The sequence below is a fragment of the Phalaenopsis equestris genome, unplaced genomic scaffold, assembly GCF_001263595.1.
Source record: "Phalaenopsis equestris unplaced genomic scaffold, ASM126359v1 Scaffold000665, whole genome shotgun sequence".
In the NCBI taxonomy this organism is placed as follows: Eukaryota; Viridiplantae; Streptophyta; class Magnoliopsida; order Asparagales; family Orchidaceae; genus Phalaenopsis; species Phalaenopsis equestris.
Window position 1 is genome coordinate 233,047 of NW_018165105.1, and position 22,282 is coordinate 255,328.

The 22,282-nt window shown below is 34.2% G+C and overlaps 1 protein-coding gene across 1 annotated transcript in view; it reads right to left on the bottom strand.

Annotated features, from left to right (window-relative positions):
• Positions 1-22,282, bottom strand: part of LOC110030138 (protoheme IX farnesyltransferase, mitochondrial-like) — a 53,733-nt gene that overhangs the window by 12,081 nt on the left and 19,370 nt on the right. The window contains exons 3-4 of the mRNA XM_020732720.1: positions 11,466-11,603; positions 11,198-11,331 (exon numbers count right to left, since the gene is read on the bottom strand). Coding sequence (XP_020588379.1) covers positions 11,198-11,331; positions 11,466-11,603 — 272 coding nt within the window. The remainder of the gene's footprint in view (positions 1-11,197; positions 11,332-11,465; positions 11,604-22,282) is intronic.

Genomic DNA, 22,282 nt, shown 5'->3' on the forward strand with positions numbered 1-22,282 from the left:
CATCTCAATGCTATTTATGTAAAAAACATTCTGAATCGGTTATACATCTTTTCTTTCTTTGTCCATTCGTTGCTGATACTTAGAACATTTTGTCACCTTATATTTTTCTCAATTTTCTAGGCTTTAACATTTAACTCCTCGATTGTTGATTTTCTTAAAGTTTGGAGAGATGCAGCTCAGGTGAATAAGAAGTTGTTTTGGTTTCCCCATGTGCCTCTTTGGTTCATATGGGCGGCGAGAAATGATGCTAGGCGAGAAATGATGCTAAATATGGATGGCAATACTATGTGTGCTCCTTCTATTACCGCTTCTAACATTATAACTCATTTGCATCGAGCTTGTCGTGCCCTTTGCTTACCTGGAAATGCTGATTAGTCTAAATTGGGAAGGATGACCATCTTCTTTAGATGACAACCCCCAACTTTGGATTGGGTCAAATTCAATTTTGATGGTAGTTGGATTCCCAACGCAGTTTATGCGGGTGGGGTTCTACGGAACCATTCCGGGAATTGTTTATTTTTGTTTATTGTTCATTGTTTATTTTTCTTTGCTTCTCCTATTTTGGCCTCCTCTCCCATCGAGGCTGAATGTTGGGGTTTTCTGTTGGCTTTATAGGTTGTTACTCACCTCAAGTTATATAACATAATTTTTTAACATAATTTTTGAGACGGACTCTCAAATCCTTATTGATGTGTTCAATAAGGTTTCCAAGTCTCGATGGGATTTAATTCCCACTATAAATAGAGTGTGGGATATTATACAAAGATACAACTTGAATATAAAATTGTCTTTCATCTATAGAAAATGCAACTCTCCTGCGAATTGGTTAGCCCGTATGGCTAATGTGGTTGTAAGTGGGATCTCCCCCTTTCAACAACTCCATATTCTTCTTACTAGTGATTTGCTTGAAGTTCCATTTATCAGAATTTAGTTGGGTCTTTTATGCTTTATTTGGTTCGGCTGGGGGTTTTTTGCTTTTGGCTATATGAATTTTGTGTTTTGAAACCTTGGCTTTTGATAGTTTGTTTGAGACTTGTCCTCTTATGTCTCTTTTTTGTTTGGTTGGGTGGAGTTTGCTGGGGTTTGCCACTGCTTCGGCTGCTATCTCTTTTCAGTTTGGACATCCGGTTGGGTGTGGTTTGCCACTGCTTCGACTGCTAACTTTTTTGTTCGGTTGTGTGTGGTATGCCACTGCTTGCCTCCTATCTCTTTTCGGTTTGGACATCAGGTTCTGGTTTGATATTGAGGCTTCAGTTTCAACTGGGGCTTCCTGCTACAGAAATTTTGGTCTTCTGCTCCTTTCTGAGCAGGCTAAGGGTGCGTGGGTGTTATTTCAGCACTATTTTATCTGCTCTCTCGTTTTGGTGGCCTTCCTGCAAGACTCTATTGCAAGTTATGATCATATGCATTTTGTCAGATTGTCTCGTGTTGTCTCGTGTTGTCTCGTGTTTGTTTTCTGCAGGATATTTTGTTTGGGACGACTGCAAGTTTCTGAATGCCTCCGGGGGTCCATCGCTTTATCTTCTTTCAAGCATTGTCGGGCGCTCTTTGCTTCTCCTTTTGCTCTCCACGACGACTGATTATTTTGGTGCATCTGTGTACATGTCAACTTTGGGTATACTTTTTTGTTTCGTATACTTTTTGGGATACATGTATTTTTGGGTATACCATACATTTTGTTATCTTTTTCTTTGCGTTGAGTTGTAACGTGGAAAGTGAAACCCCTAGGATCTTATTGACACACACACACACACACACACACACACACACACACACACACACACACACACACACACACACACACACACACACACACATTAGAAAGCCCAATAGCTAATATATTAAAAAGTAGGATACAGATAGATTATGTGGGAGGGCCCAAACATGACACCTTGCCCACATGATAACCACCATATGCAAATGATTCAAAAAAGAAAAAATACAAAAAATACATGAAAGACCTAAAGAAAAGAAAAACCAAAAAGTGTCAAAATTCGGATTATCAGTTAACTAAAAAGCGACCCAATTTTGTCTTGTCTCTGCCTCTATTTCTAGGGAAGAAGCTGGCTAATAAATTGGTGAGATGAGTGTCATTATCAGTAGTAACCAATGTATCATCCAATAAATTCTTGAGCTCGAGTCTGCCTCCATTCTTTTTCTTCCTCCTGGAATAGACTTGTCGTTCCTCATCCGAAGATTGGCTCGCATGGTCAGTAGATTGGTCTAAAGTGTGTAGTACATGTGTAAATTGTTGAACATTAGAAGCAACTACTTGTTGTACAAGCTGATCTTTAATCGGACCAGGGGAGCGGAAGCATTCTCGTGTGTCCTGACATGTAAGTGGGTCTTCTTCAATAACAGTGAGTGGAATGAGCACATTTAGATCTGTACATGTAGTATGGTCTTCTTCATCAGGAACTGCGGTGTTGGCAAGGGGGTATCCATAGGCAAATCCTGCCTTGTCGGAACTTCCTCCACAGATTGAGCAGATGTGTCCATATCAATGGGGTTAGACCCTTGTTTGTTTGCTTGAGCTTTAGCTTTCAAATTTGGATGAAGTCCGTGAAATTTACCAAGTGTATGCCCAAATATCTTACAGTGGGTGCAATAAAAAAGTTTATGTTTCATGACAATTGATTGTCAATATCTATTATGAGTTGTGTCAAACCAGACTTCAGTAATATCAGGTAAGGTAATATCTCTTTTTACAAGTATTCTGGCCACAGAAGGCCTGGTTAGGTTATAGGTGTGCATGGGCATATCTAGCTTCATAGGATCTGCAAGAATGACTCCAATAGAATAAATAACCTAGTGATTAAAGAAATGCAACTTGAGACCAGGTAAACTAATCCATACCAGAACAGTAGGAGACTCATGATTTGGGTCAAAATCAGAAGACCACTTAAGTAACTTCATTGACTTGTCTGCAATGTTGAGATATTTTTTAAAGAAAATCTGAGCATAGTCTTCAACTAGGGGGTTAACTGAATCAACACAAGTCTCTCATCCAAAAGTCTCACTTTCCACTTGCCAACAAGTTTGAAGATCGTCACCACTCTTTCTGATAACTTCCATAAGTGGGTGCCCCCACTGAAATTTCTTAATAAGAGCGAACTTCAATTTCTCAATTAGGGTTGAAATTTCTGAATCAGAGAAAAATAGTGTTGTTTTCCCACTCTTCTACTTAACTTCTTACAAAAAGACAATCACTCGTACCATCACGACATTCCTTGTAACTTGAGAGGAAGATAATAGTAGATTCCACAAGATGATTACCCACCACGTGGGCGAAATAAGCTTTGTCAGGATCAACTGAAGAAGGAAGCGCCATAACAACAATTCTTCAGCCCGCAGATGCAAAGCCAAAGGAACTAGACGGTCTGATCCGATGCAGCGCAACCAGAAGCAAATGGACGCGAGTCGGGTTATCGCAACAGCAAAAGCAGGCGCAGGACGGAAGAAACATGTGTGTGCTAGTCGAAACAGCAGCAGCTTGTCAAAACAGACTACGAAACAGAGTGTACTCCCCTTCTTCTACGAGCGTGAAATTACAGGTAGCAGACGCTAGGATTTCGCCGCGAGGTTAAACCCTAGCAGAGCCTCGACAAAGCAGAAGCAGCAGCTTGTCAAAACAGACTACGAAACAGAGTGTACTCCCCTTCTTCTACGAGCGTGGAATTACAGGTAGCATGTGTGTGTGTGTGTGTGTGTGCAAAAATAAAGTGAATCTTCCGCTACAAAAACTTCCAGGTACCTCAACTTCATAAGATGGCAAAGTTCTTCAAATTTTGAAATTATGAACAAGAAGTTTACCATAAAAAGTTAACATGAAAAGTAAACAAAATTTTTTTTTTATCGCATCAAGGTAATGTTGTATTTATTGAAGTGGAGCAGTCTCATAACAAAATATTCACTCAAGACAAAGTTTAGGGATAGGTTCACACAAGGGATGGATGCCAGAATTTATAATGCAGCTTGCTAAGTGGACTTCATGCTTGCACCATAGTTGTGCAAGAAATATACTAGATGTCTATGCAACTAAAAAAAATTATCATTAGAAGAGATTCATTAACCTTAAAATTTTTGGAGTAACTCAAAAACTTGTAGAGATTTGTTAACCACAAAAATTTTTTTCATATATGTCCAAAAGTTCCGACCAAATCAGTTCCTTCCCACATTCGCTCTGATAGCAAATATGATAGACATGAGTGGCCTTTTGAGGAGAAAGAGTACTAAAAATTACTATGAATGTTTAGCGTTAGATCAAACGATGTGATGTGAATATTTTAATGGATTGTTAAAATATTTAGGAAAATAAAGGCTAAAATATCAAGACTAGTCTAAATTAGGCTAGTTTCGATTGATTTAAAATATCTCTGTTGGGAAAGTGGCTTAAGATAGGATACTTGACTAAAAATTTATTATTCATGGTTGGCTTAGGATGTGTGCTTGTGACCTGAAGTAGATGGGTAAATTTGGATGAATTCACAATGGTAATAAGGATTAGAGAACAAGACTAGTCTTTAATATGATCTAGTTTGGGCCGAGAGCTATAAGGAGAGGTTCAGAATGACTGTGAGGGATTGGTTATTAGTTATTGATATTAAGAGATGTTTAGGATGTGGATGAGGGGTGGAGAAATTTTAGAGTAAGTTTTATAGAGGGATAATAAATAATTTAAGAGAAAGCAAAGATAAATACCTAATCTCACCAAAAAAAAAAACACTTGAAGCCCCTAAGCACCAACCGGCAAGAGAAAATTCTCAATCAAAATTTCATTAAACAACTAATGAAAATTCATTATATATCAACCCTATTTATAGGAATTAAAATAATAAAAAAGTAAAAAGAGAAAAAAAAAGAATGGTGGGTAGCAATTAATGGAGAAATGCGCCAACAACCGTCCTAATTTATTATTTTTTTATGACCAGTCATAAAAACCTTTAAGTTTGAAAATTCAAAATTCCTAACCAGTCATAAAAACCTTTAAGTTTGAAAATTCAAAGTTCCTAGAAATTGAAATTGAATTACAAAGAAATAAAATATGAATTCAAATGTTCCTTCTTGACAGAACACTTGTTATGGGCTTTCAATAAGCCCTTAATTGGACAATTTCTTGGGCTCTTGTTTGGACTTTTGTAAATGGACATTTAGCTTCATTTAAATAATTTACTAAATCAGTTGACCTGTAAAAGACAAGCATAAAATTAAGTGTTTTTGAGATGAGAATGCTCACGCTTATGCGAAATGAATATATCCTTGAAAAAGTTGGAGTAGCTTCAGTGACAGACAAAATTAGAGAGAGTCGCCTTAAATGGTTTGGTCACATTAAACGTCGACCATTTGATGACCTTATTAGGGGAGTAGATGTTTTAATTTGACTTACGTTAAGAAATATATAGGTCGATCTAAAAAGACTTGAGCATTTTGCATAAAAATGAACTTAATTTATTAGAATTTAAGGAAAATATGACATTCAATAAGACAATAGAGAAAAATATTTCATGTAGCCGACCTCACAATGAGATAAAATTTTGTTATAGTTATTGTAATGAAAAGTTAATTAAGAGCATTCAAACCTTTATGCAGTACAAAAAAATATATTCTTACTTTTTGAATATATTCTTAATATTCTTACTTTTTGTATTTCATAAAATAAACAATTATCTATACATCTTGAGAACAGTTTGGGTTCACTTTTGTTCTTATTTTTAAATTTTTGGTTTTATTTTATTTTTAATGTTTTGAGTTAAATTAAACATGTTTGATTGAGGTTGTTTTTAAAAACACTCAAAATATCTTTTTAGGTGTTTTTATTATTTTTAAATGCAAGTTGATTCACTATTAAAAACAAAAAAATTAAATATAAGAAAATTATATCAAATAAAATAAAAAATAAAAGTGATGCAAAACGGGCTCTCAGTTTTTCAAAGATAATGTTACTAAATTTTTATTTTCTCTTCTGTTTTATTCTTAATATTTTATTTGTTTAATTTATATATATATTTCAATAATTTTTATTGAAATGGTGCATCTAACGTGTGTCCGTGTCATCTATTTGCAATAATAAATGGGTTCAGTATCTGTGTTGTGCTGTGTCTGCATACCTATGTTTGTATCTGTGCAACATAAGAAAAAAATCATCAATGAATATGAAAATCATTCAACACCAAAAATACTAAAATTTTGAAGATTCCCAAATCTCCAAGTGAATAAACCAAAAAGATTAAGAAGATATGTATTCACTTCCAAAAGATGGAGCACTGCGAAGTTTAATAATTTCATAAGTCTCACAAGGAAAAAGTTCAAAATTAAAATTTACAAAAAGTGAGGGAAATATTTAATGTAAGATTATAAAAAAAAGGATGCCCTAGTCTATAATGATGATCCCAAATGATGTCTTTATATAGAGAAGATATGAGCAAGATAAATGGTCATTGTCATCAAGCAAATATCGCCCATCTTTTTCTCTTACTCAACTAATCATCTTCCTCCTTGTAATGACGTATTAAAATGTATATGAATTAGTAAAATTGTCATTATATAGTTGTGGTTAATAGTGGAACTATAATTCGAAAAAATATTCAATGCTAAGCTAGGCACATGTAGCATATTGTTGCATGTATCGAAAAGAAAAAGAGATATTCCGTTGACCTACAATAATGGCTTAAGGAGCTATAAGCTACCTATATTTTTTTATGTTATTGCGATGATATTTGTAAGATTGAAAAGTATTGACATGGTTTGTTAGGTCATCAATGGCTGCATAATTTATTTTATGGGTAATCGAGAAATAATTTGAGGCATTAAAAGTACAAAGTTTGTACAAATTTGATCTAGAGAGTATGATCAAAACAGGTTTTTTCAAAGAATTATGGAAATTTCTTAGCATACCATTTTTTTCTGAGTTGATTTCTTGTAGTTCAATGAGACAGGATACCATTTAATTTGGCCTTTTTTTATTTCCACCATAATCTTGAGGCTTTTGGAGAAGTTTCTAATATTTATCTTTGATAAACCCCTTTTTCTTGTAGAAATTAGGGCAAAGATATATATATATATATATAGAAAGCCCAACAAAGGCTAATATATTAACCAAAAATAAAGATACAGATACAATGTGTTGGAGGGCCCAAACATGGCACCCTGTCAACACCAAAACCACAAGAGATTCCAAAATTAGAAAATACAGAAAAGTACATTAGAGACATGAAGAGAAGGTTCGGACATAAAGAAAATGTTCAAAAATGTTGAAATACATAGTATCAGGTGGCTAGAGAGCAACGCAATTTAGTTTTGCCTCTGCCTCTGGTTCTGGAAAAAGAAGCAAGCTAATAAGTTGGTGAGATGATTGTCATTGCCAGTAGTAACTAATGTATCATCTAAAATGTTCCCGAGCTGGAGTCGGCCTCCATTCTTTTTCTTCGTCCTGGAATAGACCAGTCATTCCTCTTCCGAGTATTGGCTCACCTGATCTTGTTCTAAAGTGTGTTGGAGATGTGGGGATTGTTGAACATTAGAAGCAACTACATATTGTACCGGCTGATATGTTGTTGGATCAAAAGAGCCCTCCTATGTTTCTTGACATGTATGTGAGTCTTCTTCAATAACAGTGGGTGATATAAACATAGCTGGATTTGTAGCTGTAGTATGTTGTTTTTCTTCAGGAATTGTGGTGTTGGGAAGAGGATTGGGTTGCATCTTTTCAACAGGGATAAAAAGTGGTTGTTCTTTAGCGATATTCAGACTTAGATGAGGATGCAAACGATAGCAAATAGTAGAACTATGACCAAACATACTACAATGAGAGCAATAAGGAGGCTGTGATTCAATTTCCACCTTTTGCCAATACCCGTTGTGAGTGGTACCAATCTGCACGTCATCCGGAGCTGGTTGAGTGATATCCCTCTCAGCTAACACACAAGCCACAAAGGGTCTGGTGACAACAAACGTAGGACCATCAACCCTGAGAGGCTTACCGTAAGCAGTTGCTGAGAAGTAGAGAATTTCCAAATTTAACAAATGTAATTTTAACCCCGGGAATTTAATCCAGGCTGAAATGATAGGGGACTCCGCTTTTGGGTCGAAACCAACAGTCCACTTCAGAATTTTCATATAACAGTTGTCGATTTTGATAACTTTTCGAGAAAAGATGCGAGTGTAATCGACATCATGAGACAACTGAATCAATATGTGTCGACTGTCAAGTAAACCAATATTTCAACTGCCCAATAGCTTCATAACCTCAAAATCTTTTCGAATGATCTCCATTTTTGGGTGACGATACAGAAATTTCCCCACTAGAGCAAAACTCCAGGAGGACGCGAGAGTATTGGTTTCCACCTCTGTGAGAATAAGAGCAGACTTCCTTTTTTTTCCTAATTTTTTTATGAAGGTGTGATCGCCACCTTCAAGAGCATCGTGAAAAGATTGAGGAACATTGCATGCCTTGCCAATATGAAAACAAGACTCTGAACCTGAAAGAGAAACACGAGTAGGAATAGGAAAGTCGTCGGCATGTGCAGTGGCATAAGAGCGGATCGTGGATGCCATCTCCAAAGCAGCTAGGGAGCCGCTGGACGCTGGAAATAAGCGAGCAAAACTGCCGCCTACGAACGACGCGAGCAGGTTCGATGCGACGTATTGGCCTTGAAGAAGTGTCGCAGAAAAGGCTACGATTTCGTCAAGGCACGACGAAGGACGCAAACAACGCAGCAGCGAAGCCGAGGGAGGCGAAGTCGAAGCAGACGGAGACGAACAAACAAATTCGATGCAGATGAATTCGAGGCAGACGAAGCGCGAATGATTGAGTAGGCTGCGATTTCGATCCGGCGAAGAGATAACGAGGGCTACTCGGGTCGCCATGAAGATGCCACTGGAGTAAACCCTAACAGAGACATCGATATCCCGTTAATGTTCTATATATATATATATATATATATATATATATAGAGAGAGAGAGAGAGAGAGAGAGAGAGAGAGAGAGAGAGAGAGAGAGAGAGAGAGAGAGAGAGAGAGAGAGAGAGAGAGAGAGAGAGCGAGAGAGATGTATGTGCATATAGATACGTTGATATATAGAGATACATGTATATAGATATACACATAGACATAGATCGATCCATCCATGCATGTGCATGCATGCATGCATAACATACATGCATGCATGTGCATGCATGCATGCATATATAAGTTTGAGAAGGTTTAATGATAATAAGTGCCTTATCTTTAATTTCCATTGTTATGGCCAACATTTCAGAGCTAGATGTGTAGAACATTATCATCCATCTTCCCACTTAGGCTCACACGAGGAAGAACACCTCATTTAAAATGGTGCACTTTCTCTGCTCAAAACTTAAATTCAAATTAAGTCGAATTCAATATTAATTCCTGCAAGAAATTTATATATGATCTAGTTCCAATAAATGGACTCTCATTACATTAAAATATTCAATGATAAACTATATTTGGTTTTTGAGAGTTTCGTCCTTATGTCATATAGATGAGACTAGCATCTTTAACTTCCAAATAAGTCTACTTAAACTTTTGTAAGACTTCTTTGAGATTGTGAAGAATATGCATAGTCCACTAATTTTAGACAATATGATTTTTCATAATCATATGCTCATGACATTTGCTTCATCCAAAAGCTTGGGCCGTTCAAAGTGGGAGAAGAATTAACAAGATGGCAAATTTTTCCTTTTCCTTTCCAAAAAGGATTCACAATCTGAGACTACTTCAGATAGCTTTTTTAGTTGAAACGATAAGAGATTTATGACCCCTGAAATTCTCCTTCAACAATACTAGTTTATATTTCAACATTTATGATGGCTGCCTCTTTCAAGAGTAAGCAGAAAAAATCAGACATAAAGATAAGAATAAGAGAAAAAGATAAAAAAAAAGGTTGAAAAATGGACGCTAACATTGCTTTGATACCATATAGAAAAGAGAAAGTAGCTAGAAAGTTTTGTTTGTTCATTTCCTTAATGGGTATTTAAACACAAAACTACTTAAAAAATATATAGAAATTACTAACTACAAAAACTCTAACAATTAAAACTACTATCCAAACTTCTTATCTTGGCTAGTAAAGAAAGTAACACTTCATGGCACTCTCCTTTCCATGTTAACCACAAGAATTCATGGCAGATATTTTTTCTTATATTAGCACATGAATCTGGAGCTCCCTTCATTCTTTATTTATTAGCAATCGTAAAGCTATCAATTTTGTCAGCCTCAAATAATTCTCAACATATTAACCTTTATTCCGAAACTTTATTTGGGCAGCTTGGAAGCAGCTTAACCAACACTATTTTGTTTTCCTTCAGCAAGTGATAGAAACTGACCATATTATCAATTTAATGTTCTGAAAACTGTGATTTTTTTTTTTCATTTAGGCGGTCCTCAGCATCCAATTTTAGGGCATTTCCAGTAGAAAACAGCTATTTTGATTTTTGAAGTCGAGAAAATTTTTAGATGGTCCGATAAGTTGAGAAATGCAATTTTTCATCAAAAAAAAAAAATGATGGAACACTTTTTGCCACTTCAATACAATAAATAAAGCAAGTCGCAGATATGGGACAGGATTACAAAATATAGCAAACAGTCAAATATAATGGATGATACGTGCTATGACATACAGAGCGCAACAATGAAGATATATATTAACAACCAAAAATGTAAACATATTCATGAAACAAAAATATGGCAATAACATACATTTAATGACAAATTTTTAAGAGCAAATCAAACGACAGACATTAAGAAAATGAGATAAGAAGAGGTGAATCAGGAAGACATAAGCAAAAATAGAGATGAGTAGGATTAAAGTGAACTGGAGGGGGATGGGTAATCACATCAAGTTAATAAAGATATGAGACAACATGCACCGTAAATATCCAAAAGTTGGTGGGGAATACAGAAAAAGCAAAAAAAATGCAAAATGGGGTTTTACTAGGTATTATTTTAAATCAAACATGTTGCGAGTCAGGGTCTAGCGCCGTGACAATCCCATTTTAGTAAAGCATAAAACTGTTTGACTAGCAGTAAAATACTAAATTGTAATGCTTAAGTGCCTTAATCAATGATATCAATCTAACCAATTGCAAAGGTTATTGAATATTCAATTTGATACTTAAAACAGTGACGTCAATCGTAACATGAAATTCATTGAAGAAAATGGAATAGAAGTGAAATTTACCCAAGGAGTGGAGGAATGGCACCTACAACTGCTCCAACCCACGTATTAGCCGGATGAATTTGCTTTAAGGGAGTATAAACAAAAGCATAAAGAAATAGATTACTAACCGCAAGCCCAGCGGCCAAGTAATTAGCCTGCAAAGACCTTGTCAATAAAGTTATTGCAAATATTAGTAAACAAAATGGCTTGAATAAACTTTAGAAAATCCCTAGAAAAGAAATCCTGATAAATCACATTAAAACAGCTATTGATTGCATTAATATCAAACCTTCCAAGCCAACAAAGTTGTGCCAGAAAACCCCATACTGGATGCCCACATGACTGCATGAGCAACACCAATACGACATGAAGGTAAGGGTCTCTGCCTAGTACGTTTCATTTTGGCATCATTTTGTACCTCAAAAACCTGTTAAATACCAGGAATTCTTAAGAACACACATTGTATGGTTGGATTAAGCACAGTACTAAAGGCCCAGCTGAAGAGACACATGCCAGACCGAGCATTTTAATTAAGGTGTAGTAATATTCAAGATTAAGCATAACGTAATTAAGAAAGAGCATGGCAGACAAGCAAGACTTCCTAACTGTGCGCTCTGACGCAGCAACAATGCTCAATAAAAGTAATCATTTTTAAAATAATAACAATGTCAGCAAAAATCATATCATCCTAGAAACAACATGTGAATTTCAACTAGCTGGCAAAGCAGCATTGCTAACTCTGAAGCAGTTGATAATGAAAAGAAGAGGCATTTACATACATAACACCCAATTCCTATGTATTTACATATCTAAAAAACCTAAGCTTTGCTTTTTTACATTTATGCCACAAATCTTTGATACAATATCAGATACACTACCATTTTAAATTTTTTAAGTGAAATACACCTTTTCATGCATAGGTAAGGTGGCATGTATGTAAAAATTGAGGTATAGGTGTTATATATTTAAATACATAGGAATTAAGTGGTATGTATGTAAATCTTCCTAAAAAGAAATCACTTGTATCCTCTTAACTTCCAAAAAAGCTCAAATCTAGTGGTGCATCAAACCATGCATTATTATACTATAACTCTTCCAACTGTGATGCAACAAGGTTGTCAAAAAGTAAGCATTCGTGTGATATAGAACACTTGCATATTGATGAAGATAGCTTGTTGGAAAAAGCTATCTTAAAACATGAATCTCATACATATAATATACTAGAGAAGTGAAACTTCCAATTATAATAAAGAATATACACAGCCTCACAGATTAGCTGATAAGTTAATTATTTAATATGCATGTTTGATTTAAAATAACGTATACATAAATATTGCATTATGACCAAACATTATATGATCTATAACTTGTTTATACATGAAAATTGAATGTTTAAAGTTTCCATCTGCTTAAGGCCCTAGCAGTCTGGAAGATGCTTTATGAGGCAGTAATAATAAAATGCTGATTAATGGATTCTTTTTATAGTGAAAGTGCCAATATTATTCTATTGCATGTCAAAATATTGTCTTTACATGATCACTGATTATTTCTACATGATCCCATGAAGAAATTTAAATCAACTACCATCTTTCGCCCTTTTTTTTCAATGAGCAAGACCACCATTTCTATAAGACTACTTTGGGACCTAGGTTTACTACTACTATGGTTTTAAAAATCGGGATAGACCGATCAATCCAATCAACTCAACTGTGAACCAGTCCTAAATTGGTCCAATCCAGTTCCAAAATTGCTTTCACACAGACAATTCAAAACTGGCAGTTGAGCCACAAAACCAATCAAATTATTGATAAACAATCTGGTTCTAATATTGATAAAATTATAACTTTTTGATTTTGATTAAATCGCGATAAATAAAAAATTAATATTAAAAAGTTATTTAAATCTATATAATCAAATTTGAAGTTGAATACCTTATAAATATAGGAAGAGAAATTGGTGGAATTTCTTCTAATTTTTATTGTTATTGATGTTCCATTCTAATAGAATTGTACTTTAAATATTTTTGCAAGTATTTCGTGTCTCGATAAAATATATATATACATAGAGAGAGAGAGAGAGAATATTGTATATTAAATTGATAAAATATCATTATTGTAACATTATAATGTCATTTTTTTCATAATATTATAATTTTAATATTCATTGTATCATTCAGTTCAACCTCAACTGAATTTGAAACTTGAATCTTGAAGCTTGAACTTCTCTTTCCAGTTTAATGTCCGGCCTAATTTTCAAAACCTTGTTTATTACAACTCTATAATGAGATGCACAACATCATTCAAATACACTTAAAATCACAAATCACAAACTCGGAATTTAGGCATTTTCTGTAACTTAATGAAAATGAGAAAAAGTGTTAACTAAAATAATGCGCCAAAATTCAAGAAACATTAAAACAATTAATTTAAATTCATGCTAATAAAAAAAATACCAAACAATACAAAATTTGATGAAATATCAATCTCACATGCAAGTCAAATCAATATTTAAAGAGCACAAACAAAGTAAAAGAAAAAAGACCAATAAATGTACCTCCTGCGTGCACAAAGAGATGGTCTCTCTAAAAATCTTCAAGCTCCTAATTGAACAATAAGAGAACTAGAAGAAATTGTCCATACTACAATAGTTTTATTTAGAAAAAAAAAAAAAAAAACTTATTTCTTTTTAAATAAAAATCACAAATTCCTGCTTCTAACAACCAAAAAAAAAAAAAAAAAACCAAAAACCAAAGAGTTGGCCACAAATCTATAGTCCCTTTCCTACTAGATACAAATAAAAGTATCAAAACATCAATTTCTAGCACTGCAACACTACTCTCCATAATCACAACAAATCTGCAGCCACTGAATAACCAAATATCAAACCACCAACATCTCAGCTGCAACCTCATCTAGAATCACAAAAAGTTGCAAGCAACAAACCACCCAAAGCTACAATATGCCAGGGGAGATCACCCACATATATCCAGCAACAGCTAAAAGCCAACTACCGGTAAAAATATTATATTTCCAATGAATTCACAAATATAGATCTATTAACAACAAAACTTCAAATGACCATTGAGTGCAGAACAATATTTTCAAAAGAAATATCACAGAATCCAACCCATTCTCATAGTGGGGAACATCATAGACACGTTTTAAATTAAAAAAAAAAACATCAAAAACAAATCCTACTAAATGATAGACACCATCACTACTAAAATGGCGATCAATCTTTCTGTTCATTCATCTTAATGCATGCATCTTATGTTCTTAACAATTGTTGATTAAAAAATCTATATTTTTTTTCAATCATGAACACATTCGCACAACTGAATTATTACGTTAATATTCGTCTAAGTATATATATAGACATAACTGTTGTGCCTCCTATAGAGTAATACATAATATCAAAAAGCCTGCTATGCCTTTGATACCCACCATCAGTGAATAAAGTTTCAGCATTTAATATAGCACTTGACATTACATTTATGAATATCAGGAAAAGAACTAGATGCACATCTAAGTGAGGGGACGGATAAAAAATACAAAAAGAAGAATCAGAAGTATGGGTGATAGTATGGGTGATAGTCATGGAATAAAGCAAATCAGATTTATCTGTTAAGAACTAGAATAATACTACAATTTCAAAAAATTTATATCTTATAAGCCTTCATCTCAACATGTGTAACTTCAATCAAATTTTATTTTTCTAGCAACTCATTTCATAATATTCTTGTCAAAAACTCTTTATAATTTAGATGAATTAATATCTTATTACTTTATTCAAATTCCACCTATTTCTAACATCTATAGTAACTTTCCTGGTATGATGCATAAGTTTTTATATCCTTCCCAAAGTATAACCTATAACAAGTTCTAAGATAGGATGATGATGAAAACTGATAACTAATATTTATTATATTCCACAGTTTTCTATAAATAACTAGCAAATCATACTAATATGATGATTTGTTTAACATAAATACCAACAACCTCTTAAAAAAAAAGAAAGTAATGCAAATGACTACAAGATAATTTGTGAAGAATTTTTTTTTTTTTATTTCAACCAATTAGATGAAAATTTAAATGTGTTTTGTTAAAGCCAAATATAATGTATAAGTTGACGGAAACTTTAATTTCTCCATAAAATTCTTTTTATCAACTTTTAAATCAAGAATGACAAAAAAAAAAAAAAATCAATTCATATAGATAATTTCTTAGCTATTTCATCAGGGGTTACAATAAATAAAAAATTCTTACATTTATTTCTCAACTTCAATAAGCATGATTTATGTAGTATGACAATCAATGAAAGAATTAGATTCTAATTCAGGTTTATATTAATCATTGATGTCAACTTTAGATTTAAATTCAACTTTAGATTTAAATTGAAATTTTTTTTTTTTTTGCACAAATTTAGACTTGTTCTAATGTACACTTTTAGTGCATATTCATATATAATAACATTAGAAGTAGAATCATATTATAATTGATAATTATTTTATGCAACAAATTCATCATAAAAAACTATTCATAGAATATAATTTCATGAAGAAGATCAAATTTTATCATAATATATGATGTTAGTATTAACTAGGGCAACAAACAAACCGTGCATATGATAAGATACTTATGGCTTGATTCCATCAGAACTCATTCATGATCATTTGATTAGCTAATCATACAAGATTGAATAATTTAATAAATACTTAAATGATAAAAGAACGAGTTTGAATAGCTTATTTTTTTATTTATTTATCATAAAAAAATCATTTAAAGCTCGTTAAAAAACTTAATTAAAGATCAATCACGGCTTATTAAGGATATTTTGATTCTTTTTAGAATGTAAAATTAACATATTCATTCAACTTGAAAATGGCATAATAGATTGGACCACAAAAATCTTTATTTTCCACGAACAACAATTGGATGTTTATTTCAAATTTTTCATCAACCACATAATCCACTAGACCAATACAATTGTGTTACAGCCCACATCAATTAGATGCTTAAAGTAGTGCTATTTATATAGTTTAAAACAAAATGCTAGCATTAAAACTGATTGTGTAATTCTGTGACCTTGTAAAATTTTTTTAAATAATTTAACAAATCTTTTAAAAATTTAACAGTACTTATCCCAAAGTTTAAACGTTTTTAAAAATTAAAATTTAATTATTTAAGCTCAACAAGCTCGAGTTAAAAAGGCTTGTTTATTTTTTCAAATGAGAAGCTCGTTTATTTTGCTAAATAAGCTACTCATTAATAGGCTGAATAATCTTAACATGAGTCAAACTCGAGTCGAGCTCAAATCTAGCTCGAATAACCACGATCTTAAAGAAACAAGCTTAAACACATTAAAAAATCTCAAGTTGAATCGAGCCAAGCTCAAATAAGATTAAAATAAACAAGATTGATCTCAAATAAAGCTCTTGATTAGCTCAACTCAGTTCATTTGCAGTACTAGTATCGACATGCGTTTAACAGGAAGGATTTTAATAATTTTCTTTATTTTCTAATATGAACAAATAGTGGGTAATTCTAATAAAAGAATATTTGTAATCTTCCTCAATCCAAAAGCTCTATAGAGCATCATCAAACATATTTTGAGAAAACATATTTGGCGAATTATAATTGAACTTATGCATAATTTCTTGCCTGGGACTTTTAATGAAATAGAAAATGATAAAAAAGCGTACCTTGTATAAAATTCTTAAATTGATCATACAGTAAGTTTCTATAATCATTTAAAAACAACATTATTCTTTAAGGTTATGTTTCATTACAACCCATACAGGCTTTATCAATATAGCAACATTTCGCCAAAAATATTCAGCGTGTCCATTAATTTTATTTTAACAAACCCAGCATCATTATTGAATCAAACATGTTACATCTTTCAAAAAAGTTCCCCGAGTTACATATCAAGTTTTAAAATTTTCTGGGATTATACTTTCCATAACATTCATTGGTTATGCATTTGTAAATCTACAATGAGTTGCACAAAACCACACAAACACATTTAAATTTCATAAAAAAAAAAATTCTTAATGTAGATGAAAACTAAAAGTACAAAAAAAAAAAACTTGCACATATAACAATTTAATAGATATTCATTAGAAATGATGTGTGAAAATCTTGAAAAATAAAATCATAAATTGAGAATCATGTTATCAGAGATATCTAGAATATCAAGTTTAATGACATATCAAACACATGTGCAAGCCAAGTAAATATTTAGAGAGAACAAATATAAAAAGAATACAACTAATCATCAAATAAAGCCTCACAGTTTTACAAAGTGGTAGCCTCTCTAAAAAAAAACTTCAGACACCAAATGTAGAGGATTTCCAGATGTGGCATTTCGTTGTATGAAAATATAATGTTGTGTAAAGTTCTATTGAATACAGAATTCACGCTTTAGTTGAAAGTTGATTTATTTAGACATAGCCAGATTAATGGACTGAATCAGTCGATCCTTAAATACACATTTGAACTATATGGTGAATTATAAATTGGGAATCTTACACTACAAAAGCTACCGACTTTTGACCTCATTTTTGTGAGGTATTCTCTTCTCCTCCTTATAGCCTAGGATCTAGTTCTAGGAGTTCTTATTGATCGTCTTAGAAAATTAAAATTCATACCCACACTTTTAGAAAATTCTAGCCAATTCTTATTTTCCTTTGATGTCTAGCATCTTTGGCACAAGACCATCGTCTTATGAACGAACGGTTATGGGTTATTTTGCGAAGACTCAAGGGAAAAGTTTCTAATAGGACTTCAAGTCTTAGGAAAACATCGTCACGACTTTTTCGTCACATACACACACCAAATACACAAAGTTCACAAAATTGCATGAAATCAGACTTCAATCAAGCCCAGAGGAGGGGTCAAAATGCAAACTTCTCCGAACGACCTCCAACGACAAATTGGACTGCGCCAACGCGTCCGAGATACCAATTTTGGTAGGAAAAGACACTCATATTGTCATATTTTTGACACAAGAAAATTGGCACGCAAATCGATGAATTCATCAAAACAACTTCCGACAGCAAAACGGACTGCACCAGCGCATCTGGAACGTCAGAATTACCCAAAATTGACATCTATTTTATGATGATGTGACACACTAATAAAAATGCACAAATCAAATTTTACTTTTTGAAATAATTAATATTTTCATACTTATATTATTAATAATCTTAATTATAAACCCTAAATCATATATTCATACGTTCAATTACCCATTTATCCATCGCGGCTCGACAACGCTGGCCTCGCCGCTCCCGCATCTCCTCTGTCATTCGCGAATAAGCCCTAGCTCCCCCATCTCCCTCTCGTTCGCTGGCAATCCAGGCGAATCCCTATGGGCCGAACCAAATCTTCCCCAATTCGCATCCTGAATCGCGAATCTCCACTGTCCTCTTACTAGCCGAACTCCTCTCCTCCCTTGGCCGAAGTTTTCGGCCCCCCACTGAAACCCTGTCTAAAAGCTTCCACGCCGTGCCACGCGAGCTGCTCCTCTGCGACAAATCCTCGCCTCTGTCGTCCTCCCCCCACGCGAGGTTTGTCGCTCCCCTTGGCTCGTCTCACCGCCCAGGTGAGGGATAGAATTTTCCTCCTCCCTCTTTTGCTATAAAAGCCTCATTTGGGGAGTTCCTTAGGGTTAGCCAAATTTTATTTTGAGTGGGGGAGGTGCTTTCATTTTTTGTGTCTCGATTCTTCATTTTGTGTATGTGTATTTGAGGCGTTGAGAAGGCCTTGACGTCTCTTGGGCAAAGCTTGAAGGAGGAGCGCTGGTCGACAATTGAAAGGAAAAGGGGGAAGTGCTGCCATTTTCCTTTTTTTTTTGGATTCCCTAGCTGTTTCTTCTTAAGTGGCTTGGTATTCTTGGCGTTCTGTTCTTTTCTCGTTCTTCTCTTGAAAAAAATTCAAGCAAGATATCCCTTCCTTCCTTAGCTATTCATTACTATGGGTTGTTGACTTGGTTGCTTGTTCTAGCTTCAAGGTTTCTTAAAAAAAAAAAAAAAGGAGAAGAATGTTTGGTGAAACTTGTAGCTTGCACACAGAATGGTAGTTGGGAGTCCTCCTTTTGCTCCATACTTGAATGGTTTTCTAAGCATGCTTAGGAGAAAATATTTGGAGCTTCTCTTTATTATTAGTTTCGCTGATTTTGGAGGTCACGTGTTCAAATGCTTGTTGAATTCACATTTTTTATGGTTTGAAAAAAAAATATTATGGAGCTCTTATTTGCTTTTCATCATGCGGATTTTGAAAGAAATCTTTAGAAACTCGTGATTTTTTTGGTTGGTTTGAAAAAGATAGAATACATCGTTTTGCGCATGATTGGTAAAGATGAAAGAAAGTGCAATTAACACTTATTCATGTAGTAAAGAAAAAAAGGATTCCTTTTTCTTTATTTTTGAGTTTGGACTTTCATATGGATACATTTGGGCTAATGTTTCATGTTCCTATTACTCCCCCTTTTGCTGCAATATGTGTTGGAAATTGTTTTGTGAGATAAAACATGTGTTTGGGGGCTCATTTCATGTTCCTATTACTACCCCTTTTTGCTGCAATATGTGTTGGAAATTGTTTTGTGAGATAAAACATATATTTAGGGGTTCATTTCATGTTCCTATTATTCACCCTTTTGCTGGAATACATGTTGAAATTGTTTTATATGTTAGAAAAATTATGTTTGGGGCTTATCTTGCTCCCTTTATTCCCCCCGTCGTTGGAACATATGCTAAATTTTTTTTAAATGCTGGAAATTATATTTGGGGCTCACATTTTGCTTCTCTTGTTGCCCCTTGTTAAAATATTTGCTGGAAGTTATCTTTAAATGCTGGAAATTACATTTGGGACTCATATTTTGCTTCTCTTGTTGCCCCTTGTTGAAGTATATGCTGAAAGTTATCTTTAAATGCTAAAAACTATATTTGGGGCTCACATTTTGCTTCTCTTGCTGCCCCTTGTTGAAGTATATCCTGGAAGTTATCTTTAAATGCTGGAAATTACATTTGGGGCTCACATTTTGCTTCTCTTGCTGCCCCTTGTTGAAGTATATGCTGAAAGTTATTTTTAAATGGTGGAAATTACATTTGGGGCTCACATTTTGCTTCTCTTGCTGCCCCTTGTTGAAATATATGTTGGAAATTGCTTTTAAGAATTGGAAATTATGTTTGAGGCTAGGTTGGTCATGTTCTTGGGCTCGGTTTGGGCTCCTTTTAGTGATTTATGTTAGTTGAAATACTTTACTGTTTTGTTTCTTTTTTTTTTTTGCTGGATTTGGTTTGTCCCTCGTGATAGACTCAATTTGCCCAATTTCTTAGGCACGATTTGGCGACTGTTTGTGTTCCTGTCGGTCAACTTTTTCTTCGATTGGATTTATTTGAAAAATATGATATATGAAAATAATTTTTGAGATTTAATTTAAATATAAAAGATATATAGTTTGAGTTTTAAAAGTAGTATGTTTTAATTTTTCAAAAAAATGAGACCAAATGGATCTCATTCGTCCAATAGTTTGCATAATCGTGTTTGATACCGCGAATACTACACCCTCCCGAAAGATAAGTGTAGACCTCGGCGATAGACCCAATCCAGCAAACTAAGAGATTTGTGACATCCGTTTAGTCTGCGAACCTTTTATATATGACCGACAAGTTCCCCTATTTAATACAAAGATTAAATAGGGTTTATTTTACCTGGGTTCCAAGTTCCCTATAGAGACAAGCCTCTATAGTTAATTACATCCCAAGTGACGGGAATCACTTGAGAAAACTCTCGATAATGATCAGTGGTTTTAGTCTTCAAGAATTCAAAGTTTAGGTTTTCACGATAGGACGAGGAAAATCAAGTGGGAATGGCTCAATACGGAATACTTATTTTCAGGAGTCCAAAAGAAGGAGAAGGTAGGAGATGTCACTAATCCGAGGAGGAAGGAGAAGGTAGGAGATGTCATTGATCCGAGATAAATCTCGATGACATCCCAGACTATTCTACGGTGTGGCTACATTTTTGGAGACAACGTTAACTAAGTGTTTAATTTTGCCAGTTTTATTATTTGGGACTTAAACTTGCATAATGTCTGATTATGCAAATAGCCCACAGAGATATGAGGGTTTACGTCGTACCAACGTCGTACCATACGTACGACAACCTCGGAACCTAAGGCAAGTTAGGACTTACGCTGCACAACTGTATTGTACAGAAGCCTAAAGAGGGAATGTGAGGATTTACGTCACGCTAGGCAAGCTACCTCGAAGTCCTATGAGTTGTTATTATGCTAAGGAAGAGAATGCTGAAAAAGATCTTGCTGCTTGCTCCAAACTCTTCGTCCTGCTGCCCCCAAAGTTGGTTCCAAGCCCTCGCGATGGCTCCAAGGTTTAAGTGTTTGAGATTGGTGATTTGTGTTTCACAGTTTTGGTGTCAGTGTTTGATTTTGTTTTGTTTCAGTTTTGGTTTTGCATGCATAGTAAACAGATCACAGAGTAAGCAGCTCACAGATAAATAAAATGTGCTTGAAAGGTAAAATGCAGTAAAGTAAAATGCTATATATAAACTGTAAAAAGCGTACATGGGCATCTGCTACTATTGTGTTATTAATGGTGATTAATATTGCGAGCATAGCATGATTTGCAACAGATCTTAATAAACTTGCAAGAAAATTAAATATTGCAAGAAAACCCAGCATGAAAGCCATAAAAACGAGCAGTAAAAATCACAAGCAAAAGAAACACATAACCACATATGAAAGACCAGGACTGGTATAAGACATTGGTAAAAGTGGGGGCTCAGAGCTGGGCTGTGTGCTTCCCGATCTTGAGTAAGAGTTGCCAACTCGACAATCTACAGGAGGTAGTTCTTAACCTCAATCCAAGTGACTAGTCGTTGACTTTTATAAATTTTCAGAGAAAGATTTTCATGCATAAGTTATTATTTAAGTCTTTTTTATGCAGAATTATTTTTATCATGCAAAAAAAAAAATTTATTTTATTTTCGTGTAAAGTCGTGCAGTCCACAGACTAGTCACTCTAATCGTGCTAGAACTACTGACAACCTAAGAGTGTCGGGGGCAACGATCCCACCAAGAATC